This window comes from Drosophila gunungcola, unplaced genomic scaffold (assembly GCF_025200985.1).
Source record: "Drosophila gunungcola strain Sukarami unplaced genomic scaffold, Dgunungcola_SK_2 000051F, whole genome shotgun sequence".
Taxonomy (NCBI): domain Eukaryota; kingdom Metazoa; phylum Arthropoda; class Insecta; order Diptera; family Drosophilidae; genus Drosophila; species Drosophila gunungcola.
This window is the reverse complement of record NW_026453216.1, coordinates 314,006-331,734: the sequence shown is the minus strand read 5'-3', so window position 1 is coordinate 331,734 and position 17,729 is coordinate 314,006. Positions and strand designations below refer to the sequence as shown.

General features: G+C 38.1%; 1 protein-coding gene across 2 annotated transcripts in view; it reads right to left on the bottom strand.

The window, feature by feature from the left end:
• Positions 1–17,729, bottom strand: part of LOC128264029 (synaptosomal-associated protein 25) — a 475,697-nt gene that overhangs the window by 276,875 nt on the left and 181,093 nt on the right. Inside the window, exon 4 of one of the 2 annotated variants that reach the window (XM_052999313.1) lies at positions 13,821–13,869. The exons of the other annotated variant lie outside the window; for it this stretch is intronic. Within the exon in view, the coding sequence (XP_052855273.1) occupies positions 13,821–13,869 (49 nt within the window). The remainder of the gene's footprint in view (positions 1–13,820; positions 13,870–17,729) is intronic. 2 annotated transcript variants of the gene reach the window in all.

The following is a 17,729-nucleotide window of genomic DNA, read 5'->3' as shown; positions in this document are numbered from 1 at the left end:
GATTGGAAAGCGTTCTTCTTTTGAACTTCGAACATACAATACGGGTAATAGTTTCATCCCAATGGATTGTGACGATGTCAGGAATATTGTATTGAAATTCAATTTTAACTGCTTCTGCCCTTGATTTTCTAGTCTCAGTACGAATTCGCTGAATCGATGATTTGTTGATAGGAAAATCGTCGCTGCTCATATCAAGCGCTTCTGCTACCGCCTGAAGAATGTATACGGAGTCTTTTATACCCAACTGGCATTGATCTAAAGCTGCGACAAGTTTAGGTGTGATGAGATTCTTTTTTCAGAGCAAGCAACGTCAAGCAAAACCAGTTCAGGATTTATAAGTTCTTCCTCCGATTCTTCCGAATGCTGTAAGTTGCTTGGTATTGAAGTAGATGCAAAAGCCAATAGCTCTATTGGCTTCACATGTCTTTCCTCTTCTTTCAATCGTCTTTACCTAGCTCTTTCTTCTTTCTCCGTCAATTTTTTGTCTACACCTGATAAATATCTTGGTCGTCCTGGTTCTCTTTGTTTATTCAAAAATAGAGGCATCAAGACATCAGCATGTGCAATATCAAATAAGATATCAAGGCTTATTTTAAAATTCTTTTCTCGGACCATGAAAGTGGCTAGAGTTTCTTTACAATTTTTTTGCAGCCCTCTCCAAGCATAGTAGAAATCAATAAGTTTCTTCACGCAGGTAGGTAATGCCCTTGTGGGAATTCTTGCTTTTTCCCAAAATATTAAACACTCCCTAGTCACAAGATTTGCACTTTCACTGAGAGATAGATTGACTTGCCGAATATTATAAACCTAAATAAAACATCTTTACTCAACAAACAATGGTGCACCAATAACACCAAAACTTACGAATGTAACCAAGCCAACATGTACGGACAAGCTTAAATTGCAAGTCGGCACGGGTTTTCTTGCATGCAACGGGCTAATATTTTTTCCTAGAACATATTGGGTTAATATGAAAGTTTTAAGAGTTTTAAGGTATGCATAAAAATATATCGAACATGAAAAATAAGGGACACCCTAATCAGGGTATATAAGTGATATCATAAATATACCGAAATTGGAAGATTATCAAAAGAGTTAGCACATTAAAAAGAAACGGATATAGAATTGAAGGGATTAAATGTGCATCACATATCTGGTCATACTTTTTTAATTATATGTATGTTGATCGTTGTAATTTTGATTATATATGCAATACGAAAATGTAACAGAAACATAACTTTTGGAGGCCATTCACAAATGCAGAATGCTCAAACATGAACAAACATATAAGTATATGAGCTGAACATAGCAGTCACTTGAGTCAAGCAAAATATATATTCAAATAACATGAAGAACGACCTCCTCCGAACGGTCTCAGAATGTCATTGACTACAAGTGCTATAAGAGTAGTTGTGATCTCCCTTATCGCACTTCAGAATGTTTTCCCAAGTTAAGGATAAACAAGACTTTCCGTCGGTTATTAGAAATAAGACAATAATACCAAATACAAGATTTAATGAGCTCTGAGCATGTCACTTTGTCAATCGATCCAGAGCCACAATTTACGATCTGTAACTCAAACAATGCAAGGGAAAACTTGTTAGCACTTGTAATTTGTAAGTGCAGGTCACTTGAGCCTCTAAATATTATCACTTAAAATGATTCTAACGCTGCTTAAAGGACTTGTGCGGTCCCTGCTTGGGGTATAGGTAAGAACAGAATACGAATCACACAATTGTTACATCCTAAGAAACTTTATGAAATAATACAGTTTGAAATTATAACTCAGCAAATGAAGAAGTTTTATTAATTGGTCGTTTTTCCATTGACATTCGCCGTCATTTTGTTCCTTGCTTTTTTCTATTTTGCTATCTTTTACAGCTGTTCTCATATCTGCGTAACATCACTATTTTTAAGTATTGCTTCTAGTTCTCTTTCTCTACTTTGTACCTTGTATCATTTCTTTGTCATTCTTATGATAAACTATTAATTCATCAGTTTAATATTTTATGTTCTGTATTTCCGTAGCTAGTTCGCTAACCGTTAACAAAGGGTCGCAGATTCTTCGGTATATGCGGTGTCGCTCGGTGTTTGGTCCGTACCCCAATTTGAGAGTTACCTTAGTCAGCTCCCATTTGTGTGTATAGAAAACAAAACTTTTTTTAACAGTGCTTAGGTTTTGACTTGCTGATCTTTCTAGACAGAATTTTTTACTAATTTTTAAGCGAGTTTTCAATGCTGTTGACTTCACCGGAATTTTCGGCCTCAATTTTCCTAACCGCTACAGTGTTCTTCTGGCGTGAAAATTTCCACCTCCCTGTTACAGCGTGGAAATCGTATAGACCTTATATGGAGGGCTAATGGGGCATTTTGTTCTCGTGGGTCGGAGTTTTTGGAGTGTTTCTTTTGAGTCTGTTCTATTGTGATGCGCACGACATGGCAGAAAGAGTGGCCTATTTTCTCAAAATCTGAAAACATCAAGACGTCACCAAAGCGTTAACAAAATACAACAGGACCGCAACGACAGAGGAGCGAAGACCAACGACGTCATCGGCTACAAATACAACAAAAAAACAAACTTCGGCAAGCCCTTGCAGCTATTTCAAAAATTAAATATTCTTGAAAACAATAATATTATGATTTACTTTAGTATATGTTTAAAAGCATTAAAGCTATGATGATTTGCAGTTCAATTATTCGATAGTTCCTATGACTATACAATATCGTTTTCCGATGTTAGAAGTATTAAAAGCGTAATTCTGAGCTGTCAAATTATTAAAGAATTTTAAAATTAAAAAAAAATGTTCTTATAATTTTTTTTATTTTTTCCATGGGAGCTATATGATATAATCGTCCGGGTTTGATGAAAGTTAAACCTGTAATTTTGAAATTTTTAACCAATTCTATATGCCGTAGAACTAAAATAAATTAAAAAACAACAAAGTTATATTTTTTATTTATTTATTTTTCGAGTGTTCCGAGTGGCTCGAAGTAAGTAATATTCATACTCTCCGAAATTCTTTAGACCTATAAGTCTGTCCTTGATCTTACTCAAATCCCTAGAAAAAATAAAACACACCCACATCAGAACAACAGTAAGCCCAAAACTCTTCTCAAACGCCAAAACTGCACTACTCACACTAGTATCCCAGATAGAAAACCGTTTCCACCACAAAGAATACCGCTTGGCAGCTTTTTTAGACACAGAAGGAGCCTTCAATAACGTCACTCCAGAAGCAATAGCACGAGCACTAACGAGGCTAGAAGTTGAAGCATCCCTGTTGAGTATTATTCATGCTTACCAGCACACCTCAACTATGGGACTGGCCCAGGCTACTAGAGCAGTTAGCAGAGGACCTCCTCAAGGAGGAGACTTCTCTCCTGTACTTTGGGTCACAGCAACCACCTACTTCAAATCCTAGCAAGAGGGGGCTCCATGGTGATAGCATATGCGGACGACAATCCCAATTCAAAGTAAATACCTAGAAACACTCAGTAATCTCATGGGAACATCTTTGTCATCACTCTGCGGGTGGGCACCCAGATAAAACGGAGCCGACTATTCATAAATAAGTACAAGGTTCCAGAACTAGACCCATCCATTCTAAGCCATACTCGCCTATCCTTAAGTGAAAAAGGCAATACCTTGGCTTAATACTGGACAGGAAACTGATCTGGACAGAAAAGATAGCAGACAATAGGAATAGTCAAACCAATTCTTCAGTATGGGATAGTTGTTTGGTGGAACTCCCTAGACAAAAAAAAGAACAATTTAGTCAAACTACATAAAATCCAAAGAAGCGCCGAACTCTGCTTAGGACGACCCCCACTGATGCTTAAGATATCATTATAAACCTTGATCCCCTGGACCGGCTTTACAGAGGTCACGCGGCGGCAACCGCACTGAGACTGCGCGAAGCGAGGGCCTGGGTATCAGGACCAAAGGGACACTCTAACTTCCGAAGGACTTTTACCAACTTACCCAGCACAACTGATTACTTTCCCCCATTCTAACACTTCTCTAAACTATACAAGGTTTTCAACCCGTCACGTTAAGATTGGGAAAATCTCCCACACCAATTGGAGAATGCCATAAACATCTGTACGGGCGGGTCTACCTGACCACTGCAGCGTATTCTAGGCGGAGGTCATGGCAATGCAAGACGCCATGACTAACTTGGACCCAACACTTCTTCATAACATAGACATTTACCTATTCTCAGATAGTCAAGCAGCCCTTGCTTCTTTCAAAACCACCTCAGCAACCATCTCTGAGTGCGGCAAACCTCTTTCCGAGACCAACCAACTCACAATCCACCTCATTTGGGTGCCTGGTCACCTCATTTGGGTGCCTGGTCACCGCGACATTGAGGGCAATTGCATAGCTGACGAGCTAGTAAGGGACAACCGCCGATATCCTTTCCGAGAAGGCCACGGTGGGCATGCCCATTACCACTTGAAAGCTGATCTTGAATCAAACCGTTACAGTAAAAAACAAAGCTAACTTGGCCCACAGTAACGCCAAAAGAACAAAGGCACTCATACAGTGCACCAGGAACGACATATCTATCCTAATCGGTTAAGACATTGCCTAATAAGCAACCATGCGCGAAAGCTTAGATCCCAACACCACATCTTCTGCCGTAGCTGCAAGCAAATCGACGAAGTGGACACCATAGAACACTTCCTGTGACTGTGCCCTGCGCACAGCCGTAAAAGATTCATCCCAATGGATTGTGACGATGTCAGGAATATTGTATTGAAATTCAATTTTATCTGCTTCTGCCCTTGATTTTCTAGTCTCAGTACGAATTCGCTGAATCGATGATTTGTTGATAGGAAAATCGTCGCTGCTCATATCAAGCGCTTCTGCTACCGCCTGAAGAATGTATACGGAGTCTTTTATACCCAACTGGCATTGATCTAAAGCTGCGACAAGTTTAGGTGTGATGAGATTCTTTTTTCAGAGCAAGCAACGTCAAGCAAAACCAGTTCAGGATTTATAAGTTCTTCCTCCGATTCTTCCGAATGCTGTAAGTTGCTTGGTATTGAAGTAGATGCAAAAGCCAATAGCTCTATTGGCTTCACATGTCTTTCCTCTTCTTTCAATCGTTTTTACCTAGCTCTTTCTTCTTTCTCCGTCAATTTTTTGTCTACACCTGATAAATATCTTGGTCGTCCTGGTTCTCTTTGTTTATTCAAAAATAGAGGCATCAAGACATCAGCATGTGCAATATCAAATAAGATATCAAGGCTTAAATTCTTTTCTCGGACCTTGAAAGTGGCTAGAGTTTCTTTACAATTTTTTTGCAGCCCTCTCCAAGCATAGTAGAAATCAATAAGTTTCTTCAAGCAGGAAGGTAATGCCCTTGTGGGAATTCTTGCTTTTTCCCAATATATTAAACACTCCCTAGTCACAAGATTTGCACTTTCACTGAGAGATAGCTTGACTTGCCGAATATTATAAACCTAAATAAAACGGAGAGAACCCTGCTATTTGATGGTAACTTTACACCAGTGAATTGATGACTAGGTAACCCGATAGCAAAAATAATTTCTTTTTCACTTCGTAATGTCACTGACATCTTTACTCAACAAACAATGGTGCACCAATAACACCAAAACTTACGAATGAAATAACATAACAGCACGGGTTATTATGAAAGTTTTAAGAAGGTATGCATAAAAATATATCGAACATGAAAAATAAGGGACAGGGGAATCAGGGTGTATAAGTGATATCATGGATACACCGAAATTGGAAGATTATCAAAAGAGTTAGCACATTAAAAAGAAACGGATATAGAATTGAAGGGATTAAATGTGCATCACATATCTGGTCATACTTTTTTAATTATGTGTATGTTGATCGTTGTAATTTTGATTATATATGCAATACGTAAATGTAACAGAAACATAACTTTTGGAGGCCATTCACAAAATTATTAAGTATTAAAGCGTAATTGTTAAACAAACGAAATGATTGTATATCGTTAAATTTCGTTTTTTTTATTACAATTTTAAAAACTATACTCGTAATCTTGCTGGCAATTGGCAGAATGCTCAAACATGAACAAACATATAAGTATATGAGCTGAACATAGCAGTCACTTGAGTCAAGCAAATTATATATTCAAATAACATGTAAAACGACCTCCTGCGAACTGTCACAGAAAGTCATTGACTACAAGTGCTATAAGAGTAGTTGTGATCTCCCTTATCGCACTTCAGAATGTTTTCCCAAGTTAAGGATAAACAAGACTTTCCGTCGGTTATAAGAAATATGACAATAATACCAAATACAAGATTTAATGAGCTCTGAGCATGTCACTTTGTCAATCGATCCAGAGCCACAATTTAGGATCTGTAACTCAAACAATGCAAGGGAACACTTGTTAGCACTTGTAATTTGTAAGTGCAGGTCACTTGAGCCTCTAAATATTATCACTTAAAATGTTTCTTACGCTGCTTAAAGGACTTGTGCGGTCCCTGCTTGGGGTATAGGTAAGAACAGAATACGAATCACACAATTGTTACATCCTAAGAAACTTTATGAAATAATACAGTTTGAAATTATAACTCAGCAAATGAAGAAGTTTTATTAATTGGTCGTTTTTCCATTGACATTCGCCGTCATTTTGTTCCTTGCTTTTTTCTATTTTGCTATATTTTACAGCTGTTCTCATATCTGCGTAACATCATTATTTTTAAGTATTGCTTCTAGTTCTCTTTCTTTACTTTGTACCTTGTATCATTTCTTTGTCATTCTTATGATAAACTATTAATTCATCAGTTTATTATTTTATGTTCTGTATTTCCGTAGCTAGTTCGCTGACCGTTAACAAACGGTCGCAGATTCTTCGGTAAAACAAAACTTTTTTTAACAGTGCTTAGGTTTTGACTTGCTGATTTTTCTAGACAGAATTTTTTTACTAATTTTAAGCGAGTTTTCAATGCTGTTGACTTCACCGGAATTTTCGGCCTCAATTTTCCTAACCGCTACAGTGTTCTTCTGGCGTGAAAATTTCCACCTCCCTGTTACAGCGTGGAAATCGTATAGACCTTATATGGAGGGCTAATGGGGCATTTTGTTCTCGTGGGTCGGAGTTTTTGGAGTGTTTCTTTTGAGTCTGTTCTATTGTGATGCGCACGACAGAGCAGAAAGAGTGGCCTATTTTCTCAAAATCTAAAAACATCAAGACGTCACCAAAGCGTTAACAAAATACAACAGGACCGCAACGACAGAGGAGCGAAGACCAACGACGTCATCGGCTACAAATACAACAAAAAAGCAAACTTCGGCAAGCCCTTGCAGCTATTTCAAAAATTAAATATTCTTGAAAACATTAATATTATGATTTACTTTAGTATATGTTTAAAACATTAAAGCTATGATGATTTGCAGCTCAATTATTCGATAGTTCCTATGACAACTATACGATATCGTTTTCCGATGTTAGAAGTATTAAAAGCGTAATTCTGAGCTGTCAAATTATTAAAGAATTTTAAAAATAAAAAAAAATGTTCTTATAATTTTTTTATTTTTTCCATGGGAGCTATATGATATAATCGTCCGGGTTTGATGAAAGTTAAACCGTAATTTTCGTAGAACTAAAATAAATTAAAAAAACAACAAAGTTATATTTTTTATTTATTTATTTTTCGAGTGTTCCGAGTGGCTCGAAGTAAGTAATCTTCATCCTCTCCGAAAGTCTTTAGACCTATAAGTCTGTCCTTGATCTTACTCAAATCCCTAGAAAGAATAAAACACACCCACATCAGAACAACAGTAAGCCCAAAACTCTTCTCAAACGCCAAAACTGCACTACTCACACTAGTATCCCAGATAGAAAACCGTTTCCACCACAAAGAATACCGCTTGGCAGCTTTTTTAGACACAGAAGGAGCCTTCAATAACGTCACTCCAGAAGCAATAGCACGAGCACTAACGAGGCTAGAAGTTGAAGCATCCCTGTTGAGTATTATTCATGCTTACCAGCAGACCTCAACTATGGGACTGGCCCAGGCTACTAGAGCAGTTAGCAGAGGTACTCCTCAAGGAGGAGACTTCTCTCCTGTACTTTGGGTCACAGTAACCACCTACTTCAAATCCTAGCAAGGGGGACTTCATGGTGATAGCATATGCGGACGACAATCCTAATTCAAAGTAAATACCTAGTAACACTCAGTAATCTCATGGGAACATCTTTGTCATCACAAGCGCCGAACTCTGCTTAGGACGACCCCCACTGATGCTTAAGATATCATTATAAACAGAGGTCAGAGGCTTGACAGAGGTGGGGGACGACCCCCACTGATGCTTAAGATATCATTATAAACAGAGGTCAGAGGCTTGACAGAGGTCACGCGGCGGCAACCGCACTGAGACTGCGCGAAGCGAGGGCCTGGGTATCAGGACCAAAGGGACACTCTAACTTCCTAAGGAGTTTTACCAACTTACCCAACACAACTGAGGTCATGGCAATACAAGACGCCATGACTCACTTGGACCCAACACTTCTTCATAACATAGACATTTACCTATTCTCAGATAGTCAAGCAGCCCTTGCTTCTTTCAAAACCACCTCAACAACCATCTCTGAGTGCGGCAAACCTCTTTCCGAGACCAACCAACTCACAATCCACCTCATTTGGGTGCCTGGTCACCGCGACATTGAAGGCAATTGCATAGCTGACGAGCTAGTAAGGGACAACCGCCGATATCCTTTCCGAGAAGGCCACGGTGGGCATGCCCATTACCACTTGAAAGCTGATTTTGAAATAAACCGTTACAGTAAAAAACAAAGCTAACTTGGCCCACAGTAAAACCAAAAGAACAAAGGCACTCATACAGTGCACCAGGAACGACATATCTATCCTAATCGGTTAAGACATTGCCTAATAAGCAACCATGCGCGAAAACTTAGATCCCAACACCACATCTTCTGCCGTAGCTGCAAGCAAATCGACGAAGTGGACACCATAGAACACTTCCTGTGACTGTGCCCTGCGCACAGCCGTAAAAGATTCCCACACCTTGCTAGCTATACCTTGCCCAACCTTCCGGCTAAATCTTACGGCTAAATTGGCCAATATTTCACGATTCTTGCAACATACCAGGTAGTTTGAGAAGACAAACTTGTAACGAACTTAGGGACTGACCTCCGAGATTGTATCACAAAGGGCCCATACGGCCTAGGTGTGGTCATACCTAACCTAACCTTACATAACCTAATGAACAAAAAAGAAGTAGAATAGAATTAGAAATTTCAATAGTTAGAAAATTATTATTAATGTTATTATTATAGTTTTTAATATTGTTTTATTCCTATTGAAAATTTAATACTAATACGCGAAACTTGTGTAACTGCAGTAGGATTCGGCTGATTTATTTGCGATAATAACTTGTGTTAAGCTTGTGAGAAAATGTGACGACGAAAATGAGTGGTTTCGATGGAGTTCAAATGGTCACTTATTTTATTATTCCAATAATTTCTCTTAGAACCTAACTTATGCTAAAGTGGCGAGAGACGGGGTGAATGCGCAAGAGCGAACGGACGAAAGCTTTATTGGCTCCCGCTCTCGCCCTACAGCTAGTGACTTCAATTTAAATAAACGCGCCAAGTGCGCAAACACCTATATATGATTTTTATACCCTTGCAGAGGGTATTATAATTTCAGTCAGAAGTTTGCAACGCAGTGAAGGAGACATCTCCGACCCTATAAAGTATATATATTCTTGATCAGCATCACTAGGAGAGTCGATCTAGCCATGTCCGTCTGTCCGTCTGTCCGTCCGTCTGTCCGTCTGTACGTCTGTCCGTCCGTTTCTACGCAAACTAGTCTCTCAGTTTTAAAACTATCTGCATGAAACTTTCCCAAAAGTTGTCTTTCTATTGCAGGTAGTATATAAGTCGGAACGAGCCGGATCGGACGACTATAGCATATAGCTCCCATAGGAACAATCGGAAAAATAAATGAAAAAAATTATAACTTTGCTGTTTTTTAATTTTTTGTTTAGTTCTTCGAGATATAGTAATGGATTAATATTTCAGAATTACTTTTTAAATTTCATCAAAATCGGACGACTATAGCATATAGCTCCCATAGGAACAATCGGAAAAATAAATGAAAAAAATTATAACTTTTCTGTTTTTTAATTTTTGTTTTAGTTCTTCGAGATATAGTAATGGTTAAATATTTCAGAATTACGGTTTAAATTTCATCAAAATCGGACGACTATTGCATATAGCTCCCATAGGAACAATCATAAAAATAAATGAAAAAAATTATAGCTTTTCTGTTTTTTAATTTTTTTTAGTTCTTTGAGTTATAGTAATGGATAAATATTTCAGAATTACGGTTTAAATTTCATCAAAATCGGACGACTATAGCATATAGCTCCCATAGGAAAAATCATAAAAGTAAATAAAAAAAAATTATAACTTTGGTGTTTTTAAATTTTTCTATAAATTCTTCGACATATAGTAATGGATAAATATTTCAGAATTACGGTTAAAATTTCATCAAAATAGGACGACTATATCATATAGCTCCCATAGAAATAATAAAAATATATAAAATAACTATCTAATAATTGAGCTGCAAATCATCATAGTCTCAATGTTTTTAAACATATACGCAAGTAAATCATAATTTAAATGTTTTCAAAAGTATTTAATTAATGCAATAGCTGCAAGGGTATATGAACTTCGGCTTGCCGAAGTTTGCTTTACTTCTGGTTTTTTATGTTTTTGTTATTTTTTTTGCTTTTGCTTAAAGAATATATGTACCTTGTTTTTAATTAATTACTATGTATGATTTTAATACTTTGAGGTAGTTTGTTCCACAGCAAAATTGGGTTTATAAAAAATTGTCTTTTTTTTGCAAAATGGCTGGATAAATGTGACGGTTCCATAGAAGTTCTAATTTTGTGCATGTAAACTGGAGTCTGTAGATTAATCCATTGACTTAAATTTAAGCCGAGAATCGTTTTAAACAAATATGATACATGGTTCAATCGACGAAGTCTAAACACGTATCTGACGATAGCATTACAACAACTATTTTTTCCATATCTTATGAATCTTCGTTTTTGCGTTCACTATGCACTTGCTTTTAATAACAGAGAGAACAATATTACCAACAGAGATACAATCATTCAATTGGGACAACGGTTTGCTACGATAAAATTGGACGTCATCAGCGTATAATTGGACGACACAGTTAGACAAAACTCAGCAAACTAAATCTGGAAATATTAGCCGCCGATACTACCGCTTGCAATATTACCAGAAATATAAGATTGAAGTAGTTTTACTGCAGAGCCTGTGAAATTAAAGATGTTTTTTAATTTTGTGGTCAAGATTTAATTGTTGACAGTGTCAAATGCCTTGCTGTGGTCCAGCAAGGTCCGAAAAGTTGCTATCGAGTTTTTGACGTATATCTTTGACAATGTCTGTTATCGCACTCAAGCCACTGGTTTTTTTTCTGAATCCTGATTGTTTCTGACAATGTAGTGAATTATTTTCTACAAAAGTTTTAGATAGAAAAGGAATGTCATAAAAAACGTATTGAATATATATGATTGTAAAAGAAATTAAATTAATTTTTGATTTAAGCCATCTAGTCCATCAGCATTAGATTTAACTTTTAAAATACACTGCAATACATCACATTGGTTAATACACTCAAAACCAAAACATTATCACAGGTTCTAAAGGTTTTCAGATACTTCTTAAATTTAGCTTCAGGTACATTAATTCACTCGCGATTTTTGTTTCTTCTCAACACCTATAGTTGAAAGCTCATTCCAAACTTGTATAGAAGAAACTAAACTGTTAAATTTTCTACAAAAGTTTTAGCTAGAATAGGAATGTCATAAAAAACGTATTGCATATATATGTAAAAGAAATGTTATTAATTTTGGGTTTAAGCCATCTAGTCCATCAGCATTAGATTTAACTTTTAAAATACACTGCAATACATCACATTGGTTAATACACTCAAACCCAAAACATTATCACAGGTTCTAAAGGTATTCAGATACTTCTTAAATTTAGTTTCAGGTAGATTAATTTATTCGCGATTTTTGTTTCTTCTCAACACCTATAGTTGAAAGCTCATTCCAAACTTGTATAGAAGAAACTAAACTGTTAAATTTTAGCTGACCTCGTCGTTCTTCTGATCTAACTCTCCTGTACTCCAAGTGAAAGGCATCAGTTTTGTAGCGTTCCATTTTTTTATACGCTGTGTCTCGAATCATGTTCCTTATATCTTGACTGAACCAAGGATTCTGTCTAGGCTTAGATATCTTTTTTTTGACAGACACACATTTATCAAACATATACAAAATATAATTGTTACGAAGAGCTTACTGGTAATCCACATACGGAAAACTATTAATAATTGACCAGTCACACGTATTGTGCTGTAGTTCCAGTTGTTCTTAATTTATAATAATATAATCTCTAAACGTATAGGACTTAACATTAAACAAAAAATAAATATCATACTTCAGGAATATAAGGATCATGTTTAGAAAAAGCCGGTACAGGTATTTGGTCGTATATCAATCCTATGAGAATCGTTTACAAAAAAAGTAGTGCTGCTTTCTTTTGAAGGCGTTATTTTTACCAGTCATTTGCCATCGTGCGAAAGTTAAACGATTGCTTTCTCTTTCTAGCGCTTGTCTCTGAAAAATGTATCGTCCTCGGTAGAGTTGATGTGATCAGTTTCTGTTTTGCTTAAAGGTTTCGGGGAGTTGAAAGAGAAAGGGTCCCGACACTCGAGCTGGCCTCTTTTGAGGACGTAACTTGTACCAGTCGTTTGTCAAACGTGCGAAAGAAAACGGTTTCTATCTATGAAAAATGTTTCGTCCTCGGCAAAGCTGACGGGACCACCTTGTATAGTTGCACCATGGGCCACGCATCAGCGAGTAAAGACAGCGTTACGAGTTTTAAGCTTCTATAAAAGCATCGCCTCTTTAAAGATAAGGTAGTATTCTCTTAAGAGCAGCTCGTTTACGTTAACCGCTGCCGTTGAGTCGAAGCCCATAATGCGTAAGCTTAGTTGCTGTTTTGTCTCGTGCCGGAAAGCCCTACGGAGCGCAACAACGCAATTTCTTCTCGGGCATTATCAAACTTGACCAAAATAGTCGGGTCAACTGTAGAATTCTGTGTCTTCCGTTCTCGGTATATATCGCGGATTGTGGGCCGCGCTGGAAGGTTTTCACCTTCCACGTAAGGTACTCCGTGCATACGTAACTTTCTTACGTAGCTTACCATGTGTTGAGCGGCCAATTTGATCTCCACTCCTCCCACTCTGTCCCGCAGTGCTCGTAGCTCTCCAGCTACCGCTTCTCTATGGGTGCCCAGGTCGGCCACTTCGAGCTCCAGTATGCTGGCCCGTTCCACTACGCGTTTGACTTTATCGGAGATGGAGATTTGCAGAACCAGTTAAGGTATGTGTGTGTTGCACTGCTCTGTATGGCGCTAATTGTTTGGTTCGGTCGAACTAATACTGTCCCAGCAATTAAACTTGCACTTTATAGTTGTTAAAAGACGAAAAAGTTAAGATGTTCGATCTTCAGTGACAAGAACAGATGTTAAACTTTAAAACAAACACATATGTGCTTTTAATTTACTGTGTCTGCTTGACTCGATGTTTGTTTGACTGAAATGAGTTTTTTAAGCCAAATCTTAAGTGCAATTTGAAGATTAAAGGGAATATTTCGATTCTAAGCTTTTCTCAAAATTAAATTTTCACTCTAAAATTTATAATATTTTTCCATAAAACTCGTACTTGTAAAAAAATCTTACCTCCTTGCTCATCCAACATAACAATGCTTCGCATTCCAACTTCCGCGCTCTAGACAAAAATATATTTGCATTTTTATATTATTAGATCAGACTTAGTGTAGTAAAGAGTATGATAAATAATGATTTAGAATATTATTGTTTATATTTATTTCACAAATAATTAATTTTTCATACATATAATACCAAAAAAAAACATTTACGATTCTGTTTCAAAACGGAGCCAGCACTCCGTTAACCGCATTCGGACCTTATTTAGGTATTTAATGCTCACCAGGGAGTTTGATTTGCTGTTTTCATAAATAATTATTGACACCCAAACACCGGAAGAATATGACCGTATGTTTAAAGTTGATCAAGTTTAGATATCTTTCAAGCCGTTTGCCCAGTCATAAATGTTTGTTAAATCTTTATGTACATTCATGTACACAGTCGCAGAAGATTTACCGTAATTTAATCGACCCAAACAGACAAAGGCCGGTCAGAGCGTGAGAACCAAAATATGCTGCATTAACATTTTTAGGTCGTACCGTCGCCTTATGCTAAGTGTTTGCTCACTTACGTTTACCTATCTCTTTTTATGTACACCATTTTTTGTCGCGTAGATCTTGTTATTCTTAAATCTAACATTATTTAAAAGAGTGCTCATTTTTAACCTACAACAATTGCCGAAGTAAGCGACGAAATATTTTAAAACCCTAATAGGAGTACAGTCCCATAACACTCTAAATATATTCCCATTACTTAACGTATCCACAATATACCCTATACTACCCTAGAATTATACACCCTTGTAACAAGAGCCCAAAATCGAAGGCCAACGAAAAATCCCCAAATGTCAGTCCTAGCTTATCACCCAAAACTGTACACTAAACAACTCACCCCAATTGTCACGTTCACACATAAACTCCTATATTAATCCAAAGACATTTTAAAGTCGTAAAATCTAAGAGCGCACTTGTATCCAAGAGTCAAGAGTCAATAAAAGTTTCTCAGAACAATTCTTCAACTCACTCAAATCCCGAAAAGCTCGAGACCGAGGCTTGATCGTCAACAGAATCAGATCAGCAAGTTAAGTTCAGTTTGAGTCCTCAATCTAATAGGTCGGTGTTCTTCATTAATAAGTAAAAACTCTGTAACCATCAGTTGAATAAAATAATAATATATTTTTTTATATAATCGGAGTTGCAAACTTATAATTATAAATATCCTTGCAACTATTGCTAAAATAATATATTTTTAAAAAAACAGAATTTTAATTTGTACGCGTATATGTTTAATAACATTGAAGCTTTGATGATTTTTCGATGAATTATTCGATCCCATTACAGCCATATGATATCTTTTTCCGGTTTTTATTAAAATTAAAAACAGCAATCGTTATCGAATCGAATAGACGCACTTTTGTGAAGCTCTGCTTTAACACCGAAAAATACCTTAAACAGGGCTTAAAAAAAAAACAAAAACTGCTTACTACAGCATCATAAATAAGAGTACAACACATAAAAATTCATTTTCTCCGGAATAAATCGGTTCTAAGCTACAAAAATCGCTTCCTAGTAAATCCACAATTTTAAGTGCAACAACAAATCATTAAAGAAACAGTGCATAACATAACACAAGGGCACAGAGGCAAAACACTCAACACATCAAAACACTCAATCGAAAAACTCTCGTCACCAACACAACACACACTCAAAGAAGAATAAAAACAAAACAAAATATGGTTTTGCCAGAGGGAAAACGCTTGAAAGAAACCTCTGGCTCTAAGCGCGGGCGCCCCTCTGACGCTGCCAATGACACTGCCTTACCAATGCTTATCGCGGCAATGAATAGCCGTTTCGATGAACAAGCCCAGCTGATCAAGTCTACCATCCGTGAGGTCGAGGAGAGGTTGCTTGAGATAGTCTTGGGTGTCACCGCGGAGATGAAGCAGATGGCCGATCGCATGTTGCAGCTGGAGCAGGAGGTTTAGGAGCTGCGCTCCCTGTAATCCCAAATTGGCACGGCGCAAGGTAAGCTTGACGCACAGCGTGCCGAAAGCGAGGCGTGCGCAGTGCGTATGCATGGCGTTCCTTTTGTGGAAGGAGAGAAACTAAGGCCGCTGTTTAACAAGCTCTATTTTGCGACAAACCTTGTTCCGCCTCCGAGAATCCGCGACATTTTTAGGGTCCGAAAATCGCATAATTTACTGGTAGACCCGCCGATTCTGATGAAATTGGAAACTACGAGGGAAAAAGTTTCACTTCTTCGCGCACTGGCTGATTTCCGACGAACAACAAAACAGCAAATGAGCATACACCTGTTGGGCTTTGACTCGCCGGCCGCTCTCTTCGTTAATGAGCAGCTCACGAGAGATAATTTCCTTATTTTTAAAGAAGCCATGAGTTTGAAGAAGCAGAAATCTCTTTATGCTGTTTTTACGCGCCGTGGGATTGTGCACGTGAAGTGCAGTGGGAGAGAGGACATTTACGTTATCCAGCAGCTTGATGAGTTCTCAGCGATTGCGGCTGCTGAGTCTGCTCTCCCCCTCTCTGGATCCAGCGCACTGGTTGCCAAACTTTCCCCTCGTGCTGCCTAAAATAACTTTCGTAAATAACATCTCTTATGCAGCTGACCTCTTTATTTTTATAGTTTTTAAGAGTAATTTAGGTTTTCTAGTGGTCATCTGTTTTCGTTCAAATCTAGTTGTTCCTTCTCAATTCATATGTGCGATTCCCAATTTACCTTATACCCCACTATTAATGCAGTTCAATACAAATAATGCAACAGCGAGCAGTCTGCTGAGAATTCTGTGTAAACAGAAAGTTGGTCTGAAGATTGTCCACATAAATGCTCAAACCTTGGTCAGAAAAATGGATGAGTTTAGGGAACTATTTGTAGGATAAAATGTTGATGTAGGTTGTGTTTCAGAAACATGGTTTGTAAGTGGCTACAGTGACGTCCCTTTTGAATGTGATGGCTACGTGTTGCATAGGTCCGACAGATTAAGACACGCAGGTGGTGTAGCGATTTTTGTAAACAACAACGAAGCTTATTAAATCAAACCCGATCGAAGGTAGAGTTGAATATTTGTTTGTGGAAGTCGTAGATCCTAGTTTCAAGTCACAAATGTTTATCTGTTGTATTTATAGACCCCAACGATCGACCGAAAATACTGATCTCTTAGAGTCCGTATCAGATATATCTGTGGCGTACGAAAACGTAATCCTGGCTGAAGATCTTAACAGCAACATGATCAGAGAACAAAGTGTACAAAATGACTTTAACTCTCTTGGCCTAAACTTGGTAAACTGCCAACTAGCTCTTTGTTAGATGTGTTCTGTAACGACCTGATTTCTATGTATTCTCGCTACATTAACGGGCGGCTAGCTCAAATTTATGTTGGGTGATTGCCTTTGACCAAAGAATAACGCCAGAGTTCTGTTGGGCTCGTAACTGTCTTTATTTGTCTCCTTCTACAAGCCTCGCGGCTCTTCAGCTGCTGCTGCTCCTCGTCGTCGTCCTCTGCGGCGTCGCTCCTCGTCGCTGTCCCTCGTGGCGTCGCTCCTCGCCGTCGACTGCTTGCTGGTATCTGACTCGTGACGGCACCTTCGAGACTCTGGATGTTATGCGAACCTCACTGTCGGGACCGGCAAGGTGTTTCGCCTAGCAGGTAGAACGAGGTTCTGCCTTTTCACCTAGCCACCTTTATCGCAGGCTCCCTAAGTCGGTCCGGATTGTGTCGGCAAGGTGTATCGCCTAGCAGGTTGAACTAGGTTCGACCTCTTCGCCCAGCCATCTTTATCGCAGACTCCACGCAAGGACTCCCTGAGCTCGATTTAACCACGACCTAGCTCCCGTTGGATCTCAGCGTTGAAGCCTCAAGCCTTGTAGACTCTCAGTCGTTCGCACTCGCTTTGATTCCACTAT